We start from the raw sequence: 24,392 nt of genomic DNA on the forward strand, positions 1-24,392 counted from the left end.
AATTTTTTTTACTATTGTCCTGACCTCAACCCCTTTCCAGGAAACCTGTCCAGTTGTTATTTACCCTTTGAGTAAAGAAAAACGTCCTGGTATTTGTCCTGAAATGGCCCTTTGCAACTTTAAAACTGTGTCCTCTTGTTATTAGTATTCTGGGTTTATGTTTTCCATCTCATTTAGATATTTATATCTAAATTTATATCTAAATTTATTCATTATAAAATGAATTTTGACTGTGTATTTTATGGGTGAAATGTAGCAGCCAATTGTGCACAGCAGTATCCCAGAAATAGTGTTGGATTGAATGATCACATTTGGGGGGGTGGGAGAGGGATTGTTACCCCTGGAAAGTGATCTGCCAATCGACTAACATAGCTCATTGTTGAACTGGGAAATATACAAAAATGAGCTCGGATACTGGAGGATGACCTGCCCTCAAAGACGCTTAGCCATAGTAGAAAGAAGAAGAAAGCAAACACTTCTTTTTGAGAAGAGGGGAGAGCAAAAACCTGGTAAACGAATAAAAGGGTGAACGTTGTTATAAATGTAAATGTAACAATGGTTAGAGATTCAATATTGTGGAATGGATGCTGAAAACATAAAAAGTGACATAGAATAACGCAGAGCTAACCTAACTGCAATAACAAGTTTGATTTTGTATTCTGCGGCAGTGCTTGTGCATGGGGAATGTTTAGTAGCAAAGTGTTTTCCCTATTCCCACTATCAAAGCCACACCATGATAACGAAGATATTTTGAGTTGTAAAAGAATGTAAATATCTTCAAATTCCACAATTCTGTTATCTTCTCATGACAGCCCATGGAGTTGCCATGAGAAGAAAGGCACAGCAAGTGGAAAATCAGCGTGGATCTTTAACAGTGTTTATAATACATGAAAATAGGATGTTCTAATAATGAAAAAAAATTAACTGGTGCCATTCATATCAGGAAAACATCTCAACGTGCTTCACAGGATTTCATTGTAAAGTTTAGTAACTATATTTTGTCAAATGAAGCAGACAATTTGCACACAGCAATATCCCACAAACAACTGTGAAGTTAATGATCAATTTTATTTGGGGATTGATGGAAAGCAAACCACAAGATCGCAAGATCGGTTTGGATGAAGAAGGACTTTTGGCCCATTCAATCTCATCCTTACAGAACACCAACCTACCAGAACATCAAGCTGCTTTTACATACCTCCTTCACTTTTCAAATACTGCCTTAGGATCTTTAACGTCCACCTAGCCAGGCACATTAGACCTCAGTTTAAAGTCTTAACTGATGATGGCACTGCAGTGTGCTTTCAGCACTGCATTACAGTGTCAGACATCATTATGTGAATTTATAGAATCCACACTACTCCGACTCAGAGACAAGATTGCTACTAACTGAACCCAGCTGACATCATAATGTTAGTTGGAAACTGGGGTTGATTTGGAGTATTTCTTAATGGATTTCTGCATTATGAAATCCAGAGGTCTGTGACACTAATTTGTGGGATTATTATTCCAAGTCAATCTGTTACCTGTTTTTGGAGTTGGGCTCCCTAGGGTCACATAACTAGCATGACAAACTTCAATTGATGAAATGAGGTCCAGTTCAGACTCATATTTTTAAATTATGAAATCCGTTTCTTAGTTAAAAAATCCATTGAGAAGTAATCAACCCACTAGAATTATATGCTTTCTTATTTATGACTTCAAGAACCTCACTCTCACCTATAAGTCCCTTCCCACCCTAGAACCTCCCTATCTCTCTGACCTTTTCCTATGCCACATCTCTGTTTGCCCTCGGATATGGCTAACTAAGGCCTGTTGCATGTTTCCCATCCTGCTCTGTACCACCATTAGTGACTGATCCTTCAGTTATTTACACCCCCAACAACCAAAACCCACACTCTCCCTCCTTCCACTTCACACTCTTTCTATCTGTCTTTAAATGCTGCCTTAAAACATACTGCTTCGACTGTGCCTACAGTCACCACCTTTTGTCCCCCACCTCCCCACACTTCTTCCTTGATTGAGCTCCGACTCCATTATTATGAAGGGCTCTGAGACATTGTCGCACATGGTTTATGGTATATAAATACAAGTTGTTATTTATAATTTCTATAAAATTATCAACCAAGGATAAAATATAGCTGAATATTCTAGTGGTACTGGGTTTTTTCAACTGTTCGTCATGTAGCTTCATATGAACTACAGATGACCAGCCAATGTAGGATGTGGACAGATTTGGTCAGAAACGCTTGCTAATTCAGCAACCTATGTTTCGATGTTAAAAGGCAAGCAGTACTGAACCTCAATGGTCAAATCTTTTCTTTGGGTAAAGTGATACAGCCACCTATGTCCTGGTAAGCGGATCCAATCACAACACAACCTGATAGCCTGGCTGTAAACACAAGTGTCTAAAGTTGGCTGGTTAACTTTAGGCCACATGAGACCAGAAAAATCATTGTGGGGAAAAATGATAGGCATTATGTGATGCAATTGAAATTTTAAAGGAATTATTCACTGGTTGAATGATTTAGTTTAAACTGGCTTGTGATTTTACTCTGTGATATAGGTGATGATTAATATCGTTTGTACCGAAAGTTTTATCGTGTTATTCCTAAGGGAAGATGTAAACCTATGCAATACCAAAATACATTTATATAGCGGCTTTCATGTCGGGAGGATGTCTCAAAGTGTTTAACACTGCTGACTGGACACCCGGGCTGGAGGTGAGAACCAAAGGGGATGGGGAGAGGAAAGATGACTTTCCTCTCGAGGTGAAAGAAGTATATATTGAGGCCGAACCTTGAAAGAGATGCGGGAGGGAGCATGTGGGCTCCAGAATGATGAAATATAGCAAAAGTTTGGACATTAGTGAATGTTTTTACAGCCAGGCATGTTAAGATTCTCTTGTCTGTAGCTATTTCAAAAGAAGTCCATATATAAATTGTACATGTGCTTTTTGAAAGGCTAATAATAATAATCCTTGCATTTGATATAGTGACTTATCACATCATCAAAATATCTCAAAATTTTTCAGAGGATCCATTGCAAAGTATATTTGGAGCCAAATACAGCAGCCAATTTGCGCACAACAACATCCCACAAATAACCATGATGTGAATGACCAATTTTATCTGGGAGATTGTTGACCAGGACACTGAGAAAAACATCCTTCTCTTTTTGAATAGTGCCATGTCCACTTAAACGAGCAGACGGAACCTTGGTTTAACATCTAATCCGAGGACGGCAGCCATAGGTGGCGAGTGGCTAGTGCTAGAGGGACTCAGCCCTCCCCTGAATCTGTCTACAGCTCACCTCTTTAAGGGGAGCTGGGGGCGAAGGCCCTGATCCAAGGAGGACCACAGTCAGTCCTCCGAGCAGTACCAACCAACAGCGCCCGCGGTCACCCTCTTACCCCTCTCCCAACTCGTCATCAGGGCCCACCCACATCTGGTCCGGTAAACTGCTCATCGGAGCATCCTCACCTCTGATTGACTGATGGGCCAGTCAGTCAAGCCAACAGGTCACTTGTCTTAAGTAAACCAACCCTTCCCCCAAAGAATATTTTCACCCGCCGCCTATGATGGCACCTCTGATAATCTAGCACTCTCCAACATTGTCTTGAGACGTCCACCTGATGCAAAAGGCACTATACAAATGTCACTTGTTGTTGTTGTATCAGACTGACATCCTCGACTTTGAGATCAAAATCTTGACTTGGAACTTGAACACACAACCTTCTGACTCAGAGGCAAGCGTGCTATCAACCAAACCAGGCTTGATTGCTTAAATAACCTTTAGCTCACATCTGACTTTCTTCTCCCTCTTATTAAAGATACATGCAATAAAGAGGTTAAAATATTAAGTAAATGTAATCAAAGTGCAGACAGTGCATCCGTCATGGATGACTTCTCCTGTGGTTTACTGGATTTCCTTAGGCTCTGTTAGTTCCTGACACTGCCTTATCTCCTGATATCAGTGGAACTGATGGACCAGAAAGAAATTTGTCAAACTTGTTTCTGTTGGATTAGTCTCAGATAAATGTCTGCAATAAAAAACAAATACTGGGAAATGAATCACACAAGGGTCATTTGAGGATAATAAGTTTGACTATTAGAATGATTAAGAAAGAGATAGAAAGGCAAATTGCGGAATAACAGCAGAAGCATGCTAAATAATTTCTTTAGCTAACTAAGCCAAGATGTTGATGATCGGGTAGGTCCTTCAAAAGATAAATTGGAAGAAATATTAAAGATATAGCAGTTGAGTTGAATTATTTTTTCATTAAAACTGTCTCAGGAATTCATAACACATTTAGAGGTCAGAGAAGGGTTAGGGTTAGGGTTAGGCATTGTGAAGCAACTCAAAGCAGCTTTTCCAGGGTATCTGTAACACACCTTTGAATCCTCAAGGAAATGTGTGAAGGAAGATTCTGTTTAATTTAGAAATATCACAGTTGTAACAGATGCCTGAAGCCAACATGAAGTTAATATGGAGTCAAAATTGCAGCGTTTATACTGGAGTCAAAATTGTAGCATTTCTTCCTTTCCTTATTTAAGGAATGTTATTCAAATGTATTTTGAAACAATGCCTGACTTTTGAATAATAATAACAACACAATTCACCTGAAAAGCCCTGAGTACAACACTGCATCTTGGATTAATGCTCCATGGGGATGATTTTCTATCCGTGAAATTGAGTTTTTTTTCTGAACTTATTTAGGGGAAACTGATCTGTGGGAATCATATTGTGAACCTTGCTATCTACAATTTGCTGCTGTGATTACCTGTGAATACTACATTAGACAGCTATTACCTACAAGGCTGTTTTTACTTTATAGGTTCAATATCAAATGCAAACATGATTATTACTTATTATTATTTGACTAATCATTAAATAGACAGTTCTCCATGCTCTCGAATATCAAGAGAGGTCTGAGAAAACCTTTGGGAAAATACAAAAAGTCTGGTTATCAGAGGTTGTGTTAGATATTGACTTGGTTTCCATGAGTTCAATCCTAATTTTTATTATTACAGTTGATCAAGGTTCCACTCCAATAGAATACAAATTTACATTTATACCTGTGATTTCAGGAGCCTTGGAGCATATCCAAGCACTTAACAATCCTGGATTGGCACCCGAGCTGGGGGTGGGAGCTGAGAGGGTTGGGGAGGGGCAAGATGACTGAAAGCATGATCACACAGGTAGATACTGAGACGGACCTTGAACAAGGTGAATGACTGAGCAAATCAAAGGGACTCCAGGATTGGGTTCCAGAGAGCAGGACAGCTCACCTACCAATGATGAGGTGCTGTAGGTAACATATACAAGATGCTCCCCAGTGTTTCCATCAGTGCTATATGCCATTTTGTCTGACTGAGCTCTCACTCTTGTATGGACCATTCCCAGAAATGGTGGGGGGGAATGCGGCCACCAGAGAATGATTCACGACTTTGAAGCAACTGCACAATGCAGCTGTTGCAATGAAAACACCTCTACAATACTCCTGCAATATAAATGTGGCAGAAAACTAAATGCAAACTACTGGTCTGGAGGCCATAGACATTACGCAGGAATTAAGTAACATATGCCCGAGACTAGTGGAAGGCAAGGTCTAGGACTTGTTAAGGTCTCCAGATCTTCCCTTATCACTGTGCTGCATGCAGAGTTTAACTCTAGTCTGGTCTGGATGAAGAGGAACTTCTAGAATTCAAATCACTCCCTGTTGCATTCTTGAAATATTGTCTAGAGTGATTGTGAGACATTATACACATTTTTTGTATAGATATACTCAGAGTGAAGGCTTACTTGCTACAACCTGATCCTTTACTAAATTTATGTTCACACCTAAAATTCTTTACTGTTCCAACAGGTCATGTACACAACATCAAATACCTTTGGGTTCAGAAAATCAAACATCTCTTGCTCTTTTCTCTTGTTTTCTTTTATGACTGTTTATGCCCATAATGAGCATACATTTTAATTATTTGAGGCTATCCCAACAGTGCTCAGTAGCTGTGAATAAGGTATGCCAGATGCTGGGTTGTATTAAAAGGGCAATATTGAGCCGAAATAGTGGGGTAATCCTGCCACTTTATAAATCATGGTCGCACTTGGAATGCTGTGTGCAGTTCCGGTCACCGCAATATAAAAAAGATATTGCCATGATTGAGAGGATATAGAGGAGGGCAACCAAAATGATTGAGGGAATGGGGGGACTGGACTACGAGGAGCGATTATATAAACTGGGCACGTTCACACCGGAAAAGAGAAGGTTGAGGGGTGATATGATTATGGTCTTTAAAATTCGGAAGGGAATAGATAATGTGGATCATGATAAGCTGTTTTATCTTGTACTGAAGAGTAGAACCAGAGAACACGGCCTATGACTGAAGGGGGGTAAATTCAGAACAAATCTACAGAAACACTGCTTCAGTGAGCGAGTAGTAGATTTATGGAACAGGCTCCCGAGGGAGACAGTGAAAGCAGAAAATGTCATTTGTTTTAAGAACAAATTAGATAGATTTCTGCTATAAATAATATCTCAGGATGCAGTGTGTAGTTAGGGATATGACATGTCAAGCAACTGCCATGATGGTGGAAGGCAAACTAGATGATCCTTGGTCTTGTTTCGCCTTAAAATTCTTATGTTCCTGATTGAAGAGGAAAAATATGAATGATAACATTTGCTTTACAGGAAGTGAATCATTGTTTATAATGTTCGTTTGACTGAACGTGCATTGATTATTGTAAATACGTCAAGCTGGATACAATAATTGATTGGGGTTTATTCCACTTATTAAAGATATCAATTTTTCTGGTAAAGCTATTATAATAGCTTTGGGACGTCCTCTCGACATGAAATTCTCTTTACAAATGTAATCTTTTATTGTAACAACATATCTTATTCCATCTCATGCAGTGAACAACATCCATAAAATACACTTTTGTTTAAAAGTTGGATGTACATTCTTGAAAATGCTCTTTAATGGAATAAAGAATTGGATTCACTGCCCATCTGGAATCCTTGCTGCAGCGATCTTGTAATATCCTGAAATATATCTTGAAATATAAGAAAGTGTGAATATTTCTTCTATCACTAGTACACAAATGGAACTAAATTTAGAAGTTCTCCAGCTATTTAATCCATCAGTGGCTGCCCTCGGATATTAAATGCAACTGATCTATTGGTACCCTTTTCAATGACATACTTACACTGATTTTGATTTGATGCAAGGACATGATAGGAAGCTATATCAAATGCAGGGATTATTTAACATTCATTATTATAGTATTATTTTCTCATTATAACTATTATTGAAGTTAATACACATAACAGAGAAGGAAAAGCTGGGCTATTGTCTTACGTTATCCTGTCAAACTCTGCATCTGAATGCAGGAAACAAATTGGGACCAATAAATAGAAGTCGCTGGGAACACTCAGCAGTTCAGACAGCATCTATGGAGAAAGGAAAGTGGGTCAACGTTTCGGGTCCACGACCCTTCATCAGAACCGTGGACCCGAAACGTTGACTCACTTTCCTTTCCCCATAGATGCTGCCTGACCTGCTGAGTGTTCCCAGCGACTTTTGTTCTTGTTTCAAGCATCGGCAATATTTTGTGTTTTGTTTAGGACCAATATATGATGGAAACATTTGATAGCAGGTTTGATAATTCCAACATGTTTCAAAACATCACATTTTCTCTGCTGGACTACAATACTATGTTAAATGTACCAGATCTGAGTTACTTGCAGTAGACTATTATATTGCAAATAGGAAATCTGAGATAATGTTGTTGTTATAGGTTGGAGCATGTATTGTGAACTCTGAAAACAAGATTGTTGGCATAGGATACAATGGGATGCCAAATGGTTGCAGTGACGATCTTTTACCTTGGGCAAGAAAAGCATCAAATAAACTGGACACCAAATATTTGTATGGTAAGAACTAAAAGTACAAGGTTCTTTCTTCAGTGCACTATGAGCATTTTAAGTACATTATGGCTATTGTATAATTCAGTATGAGATACAGAACTAGAGACATCCCACTTCATAGACCTGTGCATGATCGTAGATGGTCTGATCTTTCTCTAATCCGTTCATCTCTGGAGTGGCTGTTTATTGAACGTGAAGGTAGGAAGGTACCTGGTGGAATAAGTCACGTTGCAGGACTTAGCAACATAGAAATTTTCAGCACAGAAGGAAGCCATTCCACCCACACTGTACATGTCATCTGTCTGAGACTGAAAGCCCATGTGGTGCTTGCCTGATGTAAATACTGAATCTACCACTGAGGAGGACTTCCTATAAGGGAAGTCACTCCAGCACATACTACATAATGCTGCTACAACTGGTTGGATATAGAACTCCTAAAATTAGGAACTTGAACAACAGAAACAGAAAAAATGAATGATCATGATGCCTTTACTCTTAGTTCCACTCTCCATTAAATATTGTTGGGAGTTGCTGTCTTTCGATGAGCTATTAAACCGAGATTCCCACCTGCCTGTTTTGGTGGACGTGAAACATCCCAAGAGATGAGTTGAAAGGAGAAGGATGCATCTAGGCAGTTACCTATCCAGATGAACTAAATTTGTGGGGCTTTGCTGGTGTAATTGAATGCCGAGTTTGTCTACAAAACTAGGCAATCATTGCAGTTGCACTGCCATTCATCTTTGACAGATTTCATATCAAATTTGGGTATTGAATTGACAGTGTAATTGGATTGTGTATCGCAGTATTGAGCAGTACTTGGAGATTATCTTCCAGATTCATAAAGAGGGATGATCTTTTACCCAGCAGTACTTGTAGGTGAAAGCATTTCATAACCATTCTGATATTTTAACTTCAATTTTAGCCCTTCTCCTTCAGTCTCCTTCTCCTTTGAAGACTTTAAGTGGAGTCCTGTAGCTCAGTGGTTAGAGCACTCGCTTTGCAAGCGAGAGACCTGAGTTCAATTCCAGGCAGGACGAAACCTTGGGCAAGTTTCCTTACTCCACACGCCTAATAATAATCCCTCCAAAACCCAAAACAATAATAAATTGGTCATTTTCAATCTACGACTGTTTGTGGGACATTGCTGTGCGCAATTGGCTGCCGCGTTCGCCCACAAATATACAGTCAATTCACTTTACAGTGTTCTGTGAAGCGCTTTGGGACGTCCTCCCGACATGAAAAGCGCTATATCAAATGCAAGGATTATTATTATTATAATATGAGAAACTGAAGTGGGTAGGGTTTTCAGTTATTAATCGCAGACATCTTAATGCCAAGGAAAATCAAAGGAGTCCTTAATACAAGGGCAGCTTTCTACAACTCATTGGCATACATTGGAGAGTTGTATCAGTAAACCAATACTTTATTATATGCAGTAGATGGTAACTGTGGTCTGTTGAACATTGAGCTTTGAATGTTCAAAGAGTTCTCCTAAGCAACATTCTCTACCATACTTTTCTCTTTGCTTGATTCTTTTGTCTCCAATAATCCCTGGCCTCCCCCAGTGCTGCAGCCTTTAACATCAAGCATTTGTTGAGCAACTTTTTGCTTAATTTCTCTACATGTTGTAACATTTAAGTTGCAGCTTGTCTCGTTTAGATTCAAGCCCCACATCATCACTTGAACTATTATGTAGGCTGCTGCTCCTACATTGCAGAAGGTGCTGTCCTTCAACTGAGACCGAGACAACACATCTGGTTGGTCTGCCTGTTGGCTGTTAAAGGTCGATTGCCAGTTTGAAAAGAGAAGGGAATTTCTACCATTGTCCTGTCAAGACATTTGTCCAGATAAACTGATCATTCACTTCATGGCTGTTTGTGGTACATTGGTGTGTGCAAATTGGCTGCTGCTTTTGCCAACAAAAATAACCAGTACATTTGACAATAATTATTGTAAGTGCTTTGTGATGTTTCAACGTATTACAAGAATCAAACAAGTAGGCATATAAATGACTGACCAGAATACAGGTCAGTTCGATAAGACCTTCGAAAACATCTATGGCAACCTTTTTGACTGACAACAATAAAAAAGGTAAGTGCTTTCTAAGGCCAATTATTCCTACTCCAACTGAGATCAGACAATGTATCTGCCCTATTCTCTGCCCAGAAAGGGGATTGCGAGACCCCACATATATTTTTTCAACATAAAAAAAGGATATTAAATATGCGGGGGAAAATCTATCCAGTCAAAAAGGTAGCCATAGATGATCCCTAAGGTTTTTTGTTAGACTGACCTGCATTTCTGCTCAGTCAATGCACGTGGCTCCTTCTTTGAAGCTTTTTGTCATGTTCTCTCATGTGCCTGTTGCTTATCTTCACCAGTCGAGGGCACTACTGCACTATATATGTGGAGAATACGATTTCCAAATATTGCAGTGTAGTGCAAAAAGATGAAATATTCATACAGTTGTTAGTGCTACAAATCAAAGAGTAAATTATTTTAACCTTTTATTGTGCAACTCAGGAAAATGGTTAGTGCAGGACAAGTACAACAACAACAACAAGATTCCATTTATAGAGCGCCTTTCACGTCAGGAGGACGTCCCAAGGCGCTGCACAGTTGGGTCATGACCCGAGCATTGGGGGGAAATGGTCAGGGTGAGGGGAGGGAAGGGAGGGAGAGAGGAGGGGGGAAATGGTGAGGGGAGGGAAGGGAGGGAGCGAGGAGGAGGAAGAGAGTCGAGAGGGGAGCTGAAGGCACGGTCAAAGAGAAAGGTTTTGAGACCGGCCTTGAAGGAGGAAAGGGAGGAGGCGGCGAAGGCACTGGGGGATGGAGTTCCAGAGCCTAGGGACTGAGAAGCTGAAAGCCCGGCCACCGATGGTAGGGCGGTTGGGGCGGGGGACGTGGAGCAGACCGGAGCCAGAGGAACGGAGGGTACCCATAGTCCAGCCTTGAGGTGACAAAGGCGTGAACCAGGGTTTCAGCAGCGTGAGGGGTGAGGTAGTGCCGTAATCTGGCGATATTCCGGAGGTGATGGAAGGCGGTGCCAGTTGTGGTGCGATGTGAGGGAAGGACAGCTCAGGTCGAACAAAACTCAAGTCTGACGCTTGAGAGGTGGAGAGTGCAGCCTTGGATGCTGATGCTTCAGCGCTGAGGTGCGGAGGCGCTGACGTGAGCCAATCAGGAGGGCCTCGGTTTTTCGCACGTTACCCTCTACCCTATCTTGCCACAAAAAAACAGTGCTCTGCTGATAAAGTAAGCAGCATTTTCAACTGTTTGGGGATTTTTTTAATGAAGGAATATTCGGCTGAAGCTCTTTAATGTCTTTGTCCTGGCACTTAGTATTTATACCCGAGTGTTAGCTTGGTACAGTGGGTAACGCTCTCGTCTGGGTTTTGGTTTCAAGCCACATATCTGGTGAGCCTGGCTCAGTGGTTGCACTCTCGCCTCTGAGTCAGAAGGTTGTGGGTTCAAGCCCCACTTCAGAACATGAACTCACACAGTCTAAGCTGACACTCCAATGCAGTGCTGGGGTGTGTTACATTGTCGGAGGTGCTATCCTTTGGATGAGACGTTAAACTGAGGTCCCATTTGCCTGTTCAAGGGGCCGTTAAAGATCCCATGGCACTATTCAAAAAGAGAAGGGAGTTTCTCCTGGTGTTCTTGTCAACAATCCCACAAATAAAATTGGTATTCAGTTTGTTGCTGTTTGTAGGATGTTGCTTTGTGGATAAAACAATTGGCAGCGATTATTGTAAAGTGTATTTAGGTCTTTCGATGAAAAACAGCTGGATAAAAATAAAGCTTTTTTTTCTATCTTGTATCACAGAAAAATTAAATGTTTCCTGAGGCAAAATTTATTTCTGTTTATTGAGAGACGACTGGTGATGGTGGTGGGTAGGGGTGTCTATAGTGTATATTCCAGGCTGAAACTATGATTACAGGCTGGATATTTGCAGCAGGTAAATGTTTCCCTTTTTTGTCTCTCCATTATGATTTGGGATAGCAAAGTTGTGGATAAGACCATTATATAGAGCGTTATCCTGATGTATTTGTAAGTTTCAGTGATCTGAAGTGTCTTCTTCATTTTAAACATAGACTCTCTCTACAAAGAGAATAGATTAATTGCTCATTTGAGTGAAATATTTTAATACTGGAACTCCCATATTCCAGTTACTTGGCTGGTAAATATATTTTATACAGGAAAATTCATCAATCCTGGCACTCCACAGGGTGCAGCTCAGCTGCTTCTCACACTTTTTGATCTTCCAGTAATAAAACCGCCATGGGGGGAGATAAATGTCGCAACCATCTCTGTTGGGATTTTGTTTTGGATAAAGCTGCATTCATGTAAATGGTATGATTATAAAGGTTGCAAGACATTGAAAAATGGCACCTACTTTCGCTTAGCTATAATAAGATCCCATTAGGAGTTGCTTTCTTCTAAACAATTGGAGCTTCTAATTTGCCCTTCCTGAATATTTGAAGGGGGCACTTTGCATCCTAATCCACCCCACTCCTTGGCAACCAGGGACATTTCAGTGGCTGCAACATTAGAATATCTCATTAGAGATATCTCAGATGTGACGAGGCACTATATCCAATGCAAGGATTATTATTATCAGACTGCAGACATGTGTTCGAAGCTCATCAGATCAAGCCATTCCTGGGTTGCAGGAGGCAAAATAACCCTCCCTCCCTTCCTTTTCAATGGCTCCTGACAAGGTTTAACTGTTCATGTGGATCTGTAGATCTTGCTGATTCCTTGGCAAAGGGTGGAGTGAAGGAAGAGACTACATTTGGTATCTAAGCTAAACAATACCCCACTGCCTTTGCAATCTCCTCCAGCCTTATTTTCCTTCTTGCATTTTCTGGTCATCCAACTTGACCTACTGCTCATTCCTTGCCCCTTCCTTCCCAACTGTCAGTGGCTAAGCTTTCAACGTGGCACTCTGGAACTCTTATGATAAAATCTTTGCCCTCTGGCTTCTTTCCCTACTTTTGAATCGTTAAAAAAAACACACACACCTACCTTTCTTTTTGACTATTTGAGGCAACATCCTCAACTGTGTACTTTCTCCCATCCCCTCTTCCCCACACTTTTCCAGCTTGCTCAGTGTGCGACTTCCTTTATTGTGATGTAGATCTATCAATCAGTTCAAAACCTGAGAACTAGGCTGAAATGCTGAAATGGTACAAAACAAAACAACGGTTCTTTCCCAGTGATTGTTCATCAACCTGCAGGGACATGGGGGAAATAGCAATCGTTTGATATGGACATCACTATGTGGAAGCTGAAGAAAAGTATTCAGAGAAAATTCGATGCTGGAAACCTGAAATCAAAACCAGAAATGCTAGAGCTGCACAGCAGGTGCAGTACGTGAGCATTTCTGAAAGAGGAAGATAAGATTGGCTAATGTTCTGGATAACAACAACAACTTGCATTTATATATACAGCCCAAAAATCAGTACCATTGTGTGACCTTTTTGGCAAGCCGTAGAAATTTACAGCATTGAATACAGACCTTCAGCCCATTGTGCCTTTTTTTTTAAAAAAAGTTAACGCTTCACGAATTTGTCATGCTTATGCAGGGACCACGCTAGTTTTCTCATTCCAATTTTAGTATATGTGCTGCTGAAGGAGCGCCAGCAGCAAAAAATGCGTCCTTTCTACAATTAAAATCAGAAAGGACTGGAAATTCACAGCAGGTTCCGCCCAGAACATTAGCCGACCTTATCTTCGTCTTTCAGAAACCCTCACGTTCTGCACCTGCTCTGCGGCTCCAGCATATTTGGTTTTGATTTCAGGTTTTCAGCATCGCATTTTCTCTGAACACTTCTCCAGCTTCCACAGTGACGTCCACATCAAACGATTGCCTATTTACCACATATCCCTGCAGGCTGATGAACAGCTTAAAATGGGGGCAGAGAATTCACGAGGGTCTAAATTTACTCTTTTTTCTTAGCAATTTAGAGTGTCCAGAATTTTGCAAATTCTTCAATGCAGTCTTCATTTTTGAAGCTGGTTTGCCCTAAATTTATTTTAAGAATTGCAGAAAACCGGCTTGAAAGTTGTGATTCAAGTTAAGAAATTTGCCAAATTCTGGACGCTCTGAAATGCTGCATAAATTAAAGTATTGACTGCCTGCTGTCTGACATCAAGGCTGGGTGAGCGCGAGCTTTCTGCAGCTGAATATGGACAAGACAAAGCCATCCTCCTCGGTTGCTGTCAACATCTTCTCACCTGCATTTCTGAACTCCTTAACTTTCCCTGCCTATCCCTCAGGGAACCATAATAATAATAATAACAATGTTCCTTGCATTTGATGTAGCTCTTTATCACAAAGTGCTTCATAATATGCTGTAAAGTGAATTGACTGTATATTTTGGATACAAAAATATAAAAATTGGCAGCCAATTGCACACAGCAGCATCCCACAAACAATCGTGGATTGAGTGACCAAATCAACATTTATTTATTTTTGGAGGGATTATTACCCCAAGAAAGCAATCCGCCAATCGACTAACAACTGGTTAATAACCTCTTCTGTCTGCTCATAACCTACTTCACTACCCGCTCCCTGTCTCAGCTGGCAACTAACTACTTAGTGCCACGCAAACAGAGGCTGCTGTTTGACATCAGGTTCAATTCTCCGTAATCCTTCCTACCCACATCTGGTCCTTGACCAGGACTGCCTTCCTTCACCTCTGCCATCGCCCCTATCTTAGTTCAAATACTGCTGAAATTTTCATTCTTGTTTTCATCACCTCCTGCCTCAAATTTTCCAATGCACTCCTCGCCAGTCTCCCCAGCTTCACTATTAACAAGGTTCAAATGATTCAAAATTCACCCATACCAGGGTCTGCACTCCCATCACCCTAGTTCTTGCCAGGCTCCGCTAGTTCCCTGTTGCAGAACGGATCGATTTCAAGATCTTCACTTTCAAATCTCTTCAAACTTTGGCACTTCCTTACCTCTTATATCTGCTCATAACCTACCTCACTACCCGCTGCCTTTCTCAGCTGGAAAGTGCCTCGTCCCCCCCGCTCCATCATTGGCAGCCGTGCTTTCACTAAGCCCCAATTCTCTGGAATTCCTTGCTGCATCTTGTCCGTTCTCTGCCCGTTTTTAAATCACACCTGAAGACTGCTCTCTTTGTGCCTTTGGTTGTCTCTCTTTTCTCCCCCAACACTTTCCAGCTCAGAGTCAAGCCACACCACTGTTAAGCACTCCGATACACTTCCTTGGGGCTAAATAAATGCTTGTTGCCTTTGTCGTAAATCTAAATCCAGGCCGACACTCCAGTGCAGTACCAAAGGAGATTTGCTTTATTAGAAGTTTTGTCTGTTGGATGAGACCTTAACCCAATGCCATGTCTGCCTTTTCTGGTTCAGTTCCCATGACACTATTCCGAAAAACAGCAGAACATTCTCCTAGTGGCTTGTCAGTATCAACTGATTAATTATTTTGGGGACTTTGGTAGAACAGAGTTGTTGCTGTATTTGTCCATGTTACAATAGTCACTGCACTTGAATAAAAAAAAACCCTTATTTCAAATGAGTCATTTTGACATTCTGTAGTTCCATTTGATACAGTGCCTTATTATAATAATTAAATTTTGTATAGCACCTTTTATTATCGGGAGGGCGTCGTCTCAAAGTGCTTCACGGGATATACTGTGAAGATTGGTAACTATTTTGTAAGCAAAAACATAAATTATCTGTTACATAAAAGGAATCTTTTCAGCTGTCAACAGGCTAATGCTGCACAGTACAGACCGAGTATAATCCCATCGCTCAACCGTCATTACTGAGCTAGGGTGTAGTCGTTGAGATGGGTTGCTCACCACTTTGTCTGCGAAAATAATTTAAATGCCCTTAAATCCTCCTTCCTCCTCTCCTGATTCATTGCTCCCCTATATAGTCGTCTCTGAAAAGTACTTTGAGGTATTTTTATTTCTCCTACCATAAAAGGTGCTAGATAAATACAACTTGTTTCATGAACCTTGTTTTTGATTGTAATTCACCTTTTGAACATTTCATTTAGTTTGCCACGCGGAATTAAATGCAATTCTGAACAAGAACTCTGCCGATGTGAAGGGATCCACAATGTATGTGGCCTTGTTTCCCTGTAATGAATGCGCTAAACTCATCATCCAGTCAGGTAAGATTTAACTGTTGCACCATTTCCATTTGCTGCATTTGTGTACTGTTTTGTAGCTCAATATCTCATTTATAAAGCAACTTCTTTTTTAAACTAGTACCCTTTGATCCAAATTAATCATACTATCAGTTTCACAAAAACATATCTGTTTCTGTCCCTGAATGGTGTCAGAATCCAAATGACTAATTGCCACATGTGCAAGTCTTAACCTGTTTTTAATTTAAATCAGCAGCCTTCTAAAACACGGGCTGCCAAAGCAGAACACGAGCAGTGTACATAATTAATGTCAGGTTGCAGTGCAAAAAGACCTTGAATATATATTTGAAAGATTACTGGGGGAATTATATGGTTGCAGATGGATTTGGTTGGGGCAGCGCACTTTGTGATCAATTTATAAACCGGACAAGATTGCAGTCTTAAATTATATACTCATAATTTCCATACATGCTGTGGTGGAGTTCCAAAAGCTGATTTATTTACAACTATTGTATAATTGTATTCAAGGTTTGAGAAGTTTTGACATTTATTTTGTTAGACTGTAATAAAAAGGTGTTAAACTCTCCTGTTTAGATAAGGATTTTCAAAGGTAATAATTGGGCCTATTAATCTGCTGCTCACATCTGTATTGTTAAACTACCTCCACCCAATTGTCAAAGGATCTTCATCTAACAAAGAGTGCTCTGCAAAAACGAATAAGTAATATTTTTGCTTAAAAGGGTTGAGAAGTCTTCTCTTGCTATGATGATCGATGGCTCTTCCTCCTCTACTGAGGGCATTTAACTCCTTTTCCTTCTGGTGTCTGGTTCTTTTCGTAACTTGAATGCAGGATCATCATTCATGTGTTGAAGTTTCCCGGTGATGGCTGGTAGGCTTCTCGAAGGGCATTCCAGCCTTGATCGTATATACTCACACCTTCAAACAGGGGTCTCCAAATAGTGATCTGGAAGAGGAAACTTGGCTGATTTTATCTCCTTTTTTAGGCCAGAGACCAATTGTGGTACCCCAAGTCTGAATGACTCAATGCTGCATTGCACTGATACAATGATTTTAAGAATGCGCACTTATATTTCCCCCCTTGTATTCTTGGGTGTATCACGTAACATTGGTGCAATGTCAGATTATTCTAAACTCAGTACCTCAGTCCTTGATCTGTGCCATGCTGCTGGTAGACTGGGTTATTCCCCAGAGGTAGAGGGTAGGAAGAATATCATCACTTGCCACCTCATGGTCAGCTGAAGAGTGGTAAGGGTCACAGGTCTGGGTTCTGGTTAAGATCCTTTGGCTGCAGTGGCTTTATGGCTCAACAAAATCTCTATTATGGAAATGGGGGAGCGGAAGGTGGGTGGGGTGGTGGGGAATACATATCTACGGATTCCAGCATTTATTTTGTAGGAAATGTTTGAAGGAAAAAGATGACTAATGTACTACAGTAAAACTGGGTTAGATAGCAGGGCGTGGGACTGCACAGCTGCTGCAGCTCTCTACGCTAGCTTATTTCTAAGTGCTACTTCGTATATTAATTTATTTCAAACAGGGTAAGTTTTAATAAAAAAAAGCTTGGTAAAACATTTATGATCACATATTGAGAGCAGTAGATAATTCGTCCAATATCACAACAACCATCTCTGGATGAGACTTTAAACCAAGGTTTCATCTGCCTTTTCAGGTGGATGTTAAAGATCCTATGGAATTATTTGAAAAGAGAAGGGAGTTTCTCCTGGTGCCCTGGCTAATGATTCCCCCCTAAAATAAAATTTGTCACTCCATAGCTGTTTGTGGAACATTACTGTGCACAACTGGCTGCTGCGTTTCACCCACAAAATATACCTTACAGTATATCCTGTGAAGCGCTTTGATACGTCTCACTGACATTATAAGTTGCTGTATCAAATGAAAAGATTATTATTGTATTAGTGATAATGCCACCAACAGTGGGATCAACTACATTGAAAGATTTTTATCTGCTCCTTTTGAAGTAAGTTTTTTTTAAAAAAATCCTATTATTGAGTAGTGAGGGCACGAGGCAATCATGGAGCGGGTGGTAGACATGCAAGAAAAGCAAACTGCGGTGAGAACTGCGGGGTCAATCAGAATATCACGGCTTCAATCCTTACTTTGCCTTTGTGCACTCAAAGGATTGTAAAATGAGCAGCCTCTCACTGCCTTGCCACTGTGCCTGTGATCTCTCAAAGCCAACAAGAGTAAATGTAATTTTAAAAGGCAGCTTTCACAGCAGAACTGTAATTGTCATCTGCAGAATTTTATTTGAAAACTTGAAATGAGCGAGATCCAAAAAATTATTATAATGGTCTCCCGAAGATCCAGTGGGTAGAGTCCTCACCCAGTGCAGCAGATGGGTGCTGCGTTAGCTGATCTCAGCCTGGGCAGCAAAAGAGGTACAGTAACTGAGCGAGGAGGGGGAAAAGCAGCTGTATCTCTAGCTGCATGGAGCTGCATTTAACTGGACGTCGATGATCCACAGGTTCGATCTCTGCTGTAATGTTCCGCATTCCCTCTCCCCTCTGAGAAATCCATGCAGTTACAGTGTGTGTGTGTGTCCGTGCGTGTGAGCAGTTAACGAATCTGGACAGCTTCACCAGCTGCAGTCAGGATGAAGTTGGTGGAGCACCTACACACATCACAGTCAGTAAACCGTCACTCTGAACTATTGTTTTCCTGTCGTGCTGCATTTTCATCCAGGAAGTGGGGTGCTGTGTGCAGTCTTTGCATACCAATGTTCTCCTCGCTGTGTTGGTGTTGCTTTGATTGATGTCGAGCCAGTAAGTTTGGAAGCTGAACACTGATTTAGACCATTGGATTTATTCTTCTCTGAATGTTATGACATCCTTCTTTTAGGAAACAATTACTTAACACTTTTTTTGTATTGGCAAATTCAAGATTGGGGATAAGATCTCTGTCTGATCGACTTTTTCACTGCAGTAAAAGTGCACAAGGGAACAATGCAGACAGCTTGGTGTGTGAACTGTGTGCATACAAACCAAACGGATACTTAAGCCACCTGTTAAGACAATAATTGCCTTATAATGCTTAAACTTATAAAATTCATGTCAATGGATTAAAGAAATGTTTCCGTTTATTTGATTCGGAAACCATTTTCAATATTTATCATATTTTTCAAGCGATTTTTCTTTACCTTTCACACATTCCACTTTCATACCATTGGTGACTCGAGAACATACTGTTCCAACTACAGGACAGTGTGATAGAACACTCACTGTTCACTTTAGAGGGTGAAGCTACTGTGGACTCGTGCCATGTAGTCCTGGTTTCCAGGTCAGCGGGTCAACACGAAAACCCCTTCCTCTGTATCATCACTTCCTGCATGAGCTATGCAGCGGAAGGGATGCTGATGTCACTTTACAACGGATGTGATGTCAGCAGAACTTCCTGTTCATCCCTGCATCAGCGACGACCTGTAAGTGGGCCATTTTGTTGTATTTCATTGTCACGCCCCCGAGATATTGGAGCCGGACAACATTATCTTAAGTAAATTCCAGCAGCCGTGTTCAACAGTGGAACACTTTGTGGCGCACGGTACAGTTACAGTCTGCCTTTTATACATTTCCTTTTTCCCTTCCTTCTAAAATGTTCTCTTGCAGATGTCACATTTGCAGGAGCCTTAAGCAATGTTTGTTCTGCAAGCTTCCGTGGAATTGCAGTCTGACACTGATGAGAAACTCAGACTTCCACGGGCCTAATTGGAAGTCACACAGAGGTGTTGAACCTACCTGTAAAGAAAGTTCCAGCATTTAGTCAGCCTCTGGTACCCTAGAGAGCTCAAGAGATTGTTTTAATACAGATACATGAGAAATCTCGCCTATTGAATCGTTCATCCAGTAATACCTCAGCAGCCAGGACAGAATTCGCTTCAGGCGCCCTAGGAGTTTTACAGTACACTGAATTCTGACCTATATGTTACTTTGGTAACCATATCTTTTTTAATGATGTGTCAAAGATTTATAATAATAATATGGTGACCCTGTGGAATCTTGTAGCTCAGTGGTTAGAGCACTCACAAGCGAGAGACCTGGGTTCTCTTCCCGGTAGGGCGAAACCTTGGGCAAGTTTCCTTATTACACATGCCTAATAATCCCTCAAGGAAATAAATAAAATAACAATTTGGTCACTCAAACCATGACTGTTTTGAGACACTTCTGTACACAATTGGCTGCCGTGTTTCGCCCACAAATATACAGTCAATTCACTTTACAGTATATTTGAAGCGCTTTGGGACGCCTAGAAGATGTGAAAAGCACTATATCAAATGCAAGGGTTATTATTATTATACTCTTTTTCCCACCCCCAACCCAAAACAAAAATGTGTTGTAATATTTGAGCATTAACGGGTATTAAATTCTAGTGTGGAGTAAGCTGTGGGCTGTACAGATAGTGAGGGAAAAGGCAAGGTTCAATGGTCTTTTGGAAAAACATGGAATCCAAGCTTTTTTGTCAGAATTTTACAGTTTGCTATTATGTGTCAGTCTGCCTCAGTCGGTAACACTTTGCCTCCGCGTCGAAAGGTTGCGGACTCAAGCCCCATATCAGGACTTTGAACTTGTATAGTCGAGACTTGACACTTCAACACAGTGCTGGGAGTGTGCTGCATTGTTGGAGGTTTAGTCCTTCGACTGAGTTAAAACTGAGGACCTGTCTGCTTGTTCAGATGGTGGCTAAAGATCTCATTGCACTATTCAAAAACAGAAGGGCGTTTGCCCTGATCTGGCCAACTATCCACCAAATAAAATTAGTCATTTACTTCATTGCTATTTGTGGGACTTTGCTGTGCACAAATTGCTGCATTTGTCTACAAAATACAATCACTACACTCAAGGCAGTAAAATCCCTTGAAGCACTTTTAGATTTCCTACCATCAAATGTAATTATTATTACCAATTGTAAGTCCTGCGTGTTATGTCAAATCATATTGAATACAATATATTACGAAATTCGCACAGAATGCAATCTGAATCTCCATTTGAGGGTGTATTACATCAGCATTTAATGCATTTTTTTGCATTTTTTGTCTAGGCATAAAGAAAATTATTTACATGTCCGATAAGTATTGTGAAATGGCAGAAATGAAGGCCTCCAAGCGTCTTTTAGATATGGCTGGTGTAGAATGTAGGTAAGTAGAAGATGCAGTGTTGGAAAGCGCAATAGTGACATATGATGAGCTATGAAAATCCTCCAGGTGTTTTTTGAAAGATGAAAATTGTGATATGCACAGAGATACACTTTTGTGCTATTATTCCGATTTGTCTTTTTAGGGAGAATACATCTTCCTACCAATTCATAGTTGTGCAGAGGTGACGTGAAGAAATCCGGAGAGGACCATTTACAGCATGTTCTGGCTGGTTCCTTTTTCTAAAATAACATTATCTTTTCATGGGATGGGGGAGTGGAGTGGAGGGTGGAAAGCTTGAGTTCTGTTTCTTCCTCCCTTCGCTCCCCCTTACTTTGGAAGCAATTTTAGCACCCTGAATCCTGTCCAGCAGAGACCAACAACTTGCATTTGCATCAGTAACCTCACGTCAACCCACAATTGAATTCTGCAGCTCTATATGGCCTTGGCTTGACCTAGCAAGTCATTGATAGAGCCGTACGAGCATTGCTAATGGAGTTTACAGGGCAAACATTTGCCTCTCGTAACTACATTAACATTAGTAACCAGTTGTTTTTTCATTGATTTTTATGGCAGTCTTGCAAGTAAACATTCTTTTTCTTAACCTGAGCTCTCCTCAGTTATCTAAAACAATCTTGTGTCCTGTGTGTCAGTTACATCTCGGCTGCCTTCACTTCCCTTTTGTTTGAGTAGAGGTCATGGCACTGTGCAGTAGTCAGATGAAAGCAAATAGTTTAAAAGAAGCTTTCCTTTTTAGTTGAATAGTAGCAGTGGGAAACTGATCATAAAGGTCCCTAGTTTGATCTGAGTTGGGGGTGGGGCTTTAAATGCTATGATTGCCCTCAGCCTTCCGGGCTAGGGAGAGAAATATCTCCTGGTTACTGGGAAATATGGATGTTGGGTGACGTTCCACAGTTGAACTTTCAATCATAAATCACTTTCTAAGTTTGCAGGTTAATGTTCTTGTCATTTGTTTCAAGAACAAATTAGATAGATTTCTGCTAGAAAATAATATCTCAGGATACAGTATATAGTTAGGGACACGACATGTCAAGCGACTGCCAGGGTGGTGGAAGGCGAACTAAATGGATCTTGGTCTTCTTTCACCTCGCAAATTCTTATGTTTGTATGTTAAAAATTCATTGGGCGGGGGAGGTGATAATGAACTTCATAAGTCCTGACTCAAGTATAAGTTGATCACCATGAGGAGAGGAATAGACAATCTGAGAAATGTCTCAGTGGTGGAACCTATTAACTCCTCATCAGCACAATTGACACTGAGAGCAAATCAGAAGTGATTTTAAACATGGTGCAGTGTGTTAGGTGAGTATGATTACCATCATATGGCTGTAGTACTGTACAACATGAACCATAGTTTTTCGAGCCCAACACTGCAGACTCACTTGCAGCAGGCATGAAAACAATTTGGAAGCAATGCCAGTTACTCAAGATTTTTTTTTTGATAATGCTTGCCTAAGATATTGTTAAGAGATAAGCCTATAAAATAACTGATTCCATTGCACACACAACTAACTGCTGGCATTTTGAACTCGTTTCTAGGCCTCTTTTCTTCAAAAGGTAACCAAGATTAGCCCTCAAAGCATTCTAACCCACTAATAAGTGTTGTTGAGGATACTTTTCCTCTTTGGACTTTCCTCTTTATTCATCTGGTGTAAAGGCACTCTGTATAGGCACTTACCTGTAGCCCGTTTTGGGGGGAGCTGGCTGCATGTGCATCAGGTGGGAAAGGTTATTTAATTAGTTTCACAGAGTGCCAGGATTTGACTTTTCTGCAGCCTAAACTGCTGAGAGATTATTTTCATTTCTGCTATTCTAACTAAATTTCCTACACAAGGAAAAAATTAGGGAACCTTGCTGTTGATTCCTATCGAGCGACACCCCTGCTTGTATGGATTTCTGTTAAGAATAGGAGATGTCTAAGCTTTGCTGCCTCCCAAGATTGGGTAACCTTCTCATTCCCACAAATATGGAATGGCTACTTAGGTCAGGAACCAGAGCAAGTACTTGTGAGTGTCTCCAGATTACCGGCTGTTGCTTGTTGTGTTAATCTTTTCCGTCAATACATGATGAAAAGTGACAAATTTCATCCCATTTGAAATCTGAAATTATTTTGTGTACTAATCTACTTTTTTGTTTTTGTTTAATGCAGTCCATTTACTCCGAAGCACAGAAAGATTGTCATCGATTTTGATTCAATAAACAAGATTGAAAATCGTGACATAACGTGCTCCACTGCCCCTGGGTGTTCCCACTGAAGCCTCAAATCCTCCACTGCGGAGAAACTCAATTGCTCCTTTTTATATCTTGAATTGTATTTTTAAAAAAAAGTTTAAATGTTGGGTTAGGACTAAACTGCTGTTAGATGTACGTAAGGTACTGTAATGTGCTTTTTGTTTCCACAACAAGAATTTCTTTCATACAATATTGTTAACAGAAGGGGTGTGAGAGGAAACTCTGTGAGATTTATTTTTGAAGCTTGTTTTAGAAAGAATTCTACAGAGGCAAATGTTATTGGAGGAGGGTGTTACATGTTGCATATTTTTTAAAACAAATGTATTTGCTAAAACAAGCAAAAAGCACTCCGGGACACTGCCCTGCATGAGGGGTGCTATATACATGTAAGTTGTTGTTGTATACACTTTGGTTGCTTAGGAATTGTATGTGGGAAATTTTGTTTTCGTTTACTTACATTTGACTTGTGGGAATAAAATACAGGTGGAGATAAAATATTTTATTTATTAAATAGATAGGGTGGAGTGGGGGAAGAATCCCCTTCACCTTTGCATCCAGGGGTGGCTTAGATAAGCAATGAGCCCATTTCAGGGCTGTGCTCGTCTCATTGTGTTAACCTCAGTAAGAATGCTCCTTTCCTTTTCAATAGTGCATCATTTTACATTCAATATCAATTGTGGAGTCCTGTAGCTCAGTGGTTAGAGCACTCGCTTTGCAAGCGAGAGACCTGAGTTCAATTCCAGGCAGTGCGAAACCTTGGGCAAGTTTCCTTACTCCACACGCCTAATAATAATCCCTCCAAAAAAAACAAAAACAATAATAAATTGGTCATTTTCAATCTACGACTGTTTGTGGGACATTGCTGTGCGCAATTGGCTGCCGCGTTTGCCCACAAATAT

The 24,392-nt window shown here is 40.6% G+C and overlaps 1 protein-coding gene and 1 pseudogene across 1 annotated transcript in view; one reads left to right on the forward strand and one right to left on the reverse strand.

The window, feature by feature from the left end:
- dctd (dCMP deaminase) overlaps positions 1-23,988 on the forward strand; it is a 27,037-nt gene extending 3,049 nt beyond the window's left edge. Inside the window, exons 4-7 of the mRNA XM_042341571.1 lie at positions 7,804-7,939; positions 15,981-16,097; positions 21,147-21,243; positions 23,411-23,988. Coding sequence (XP_042197505.1) covers positions 7,804-7,939; positions 15,981-16,097; positions 21,147-21,243; positions 23,411-23,516 — 456 coding nt within the window. The 3' untranslated portion in view covers positions 23,517-23,988. The remainder of the gene's footprint in view (positions 1-7,803; positions 7,940-15,980; positions 16,098-21,146; positions 21,244-23,410) is intronic.
- LOC121850772 lies at positions 13,485-13,580 on the reverse strand (annotated as a pseudogene).
- Positions 23,989-24,392: the final 404 nt, after the last annotated feature.

This window comes from Callorhinchus milii, unplaced genomic scaffold, assembly GCF_018977255.1.
Source record: "Callorhinchus milii isolate IMCB2004 unplaced genomic scaffold, IMCB_Cmil_1.0 Scaffold1, whole genome shotgun sequence".
Lineage (NCBI taxonomy): Eukaryota > Metazoa > Chordata > Chondrichthyes > Chimaeriformes > Callorhinchidae > Callorhinchus > Callorhinchus milii.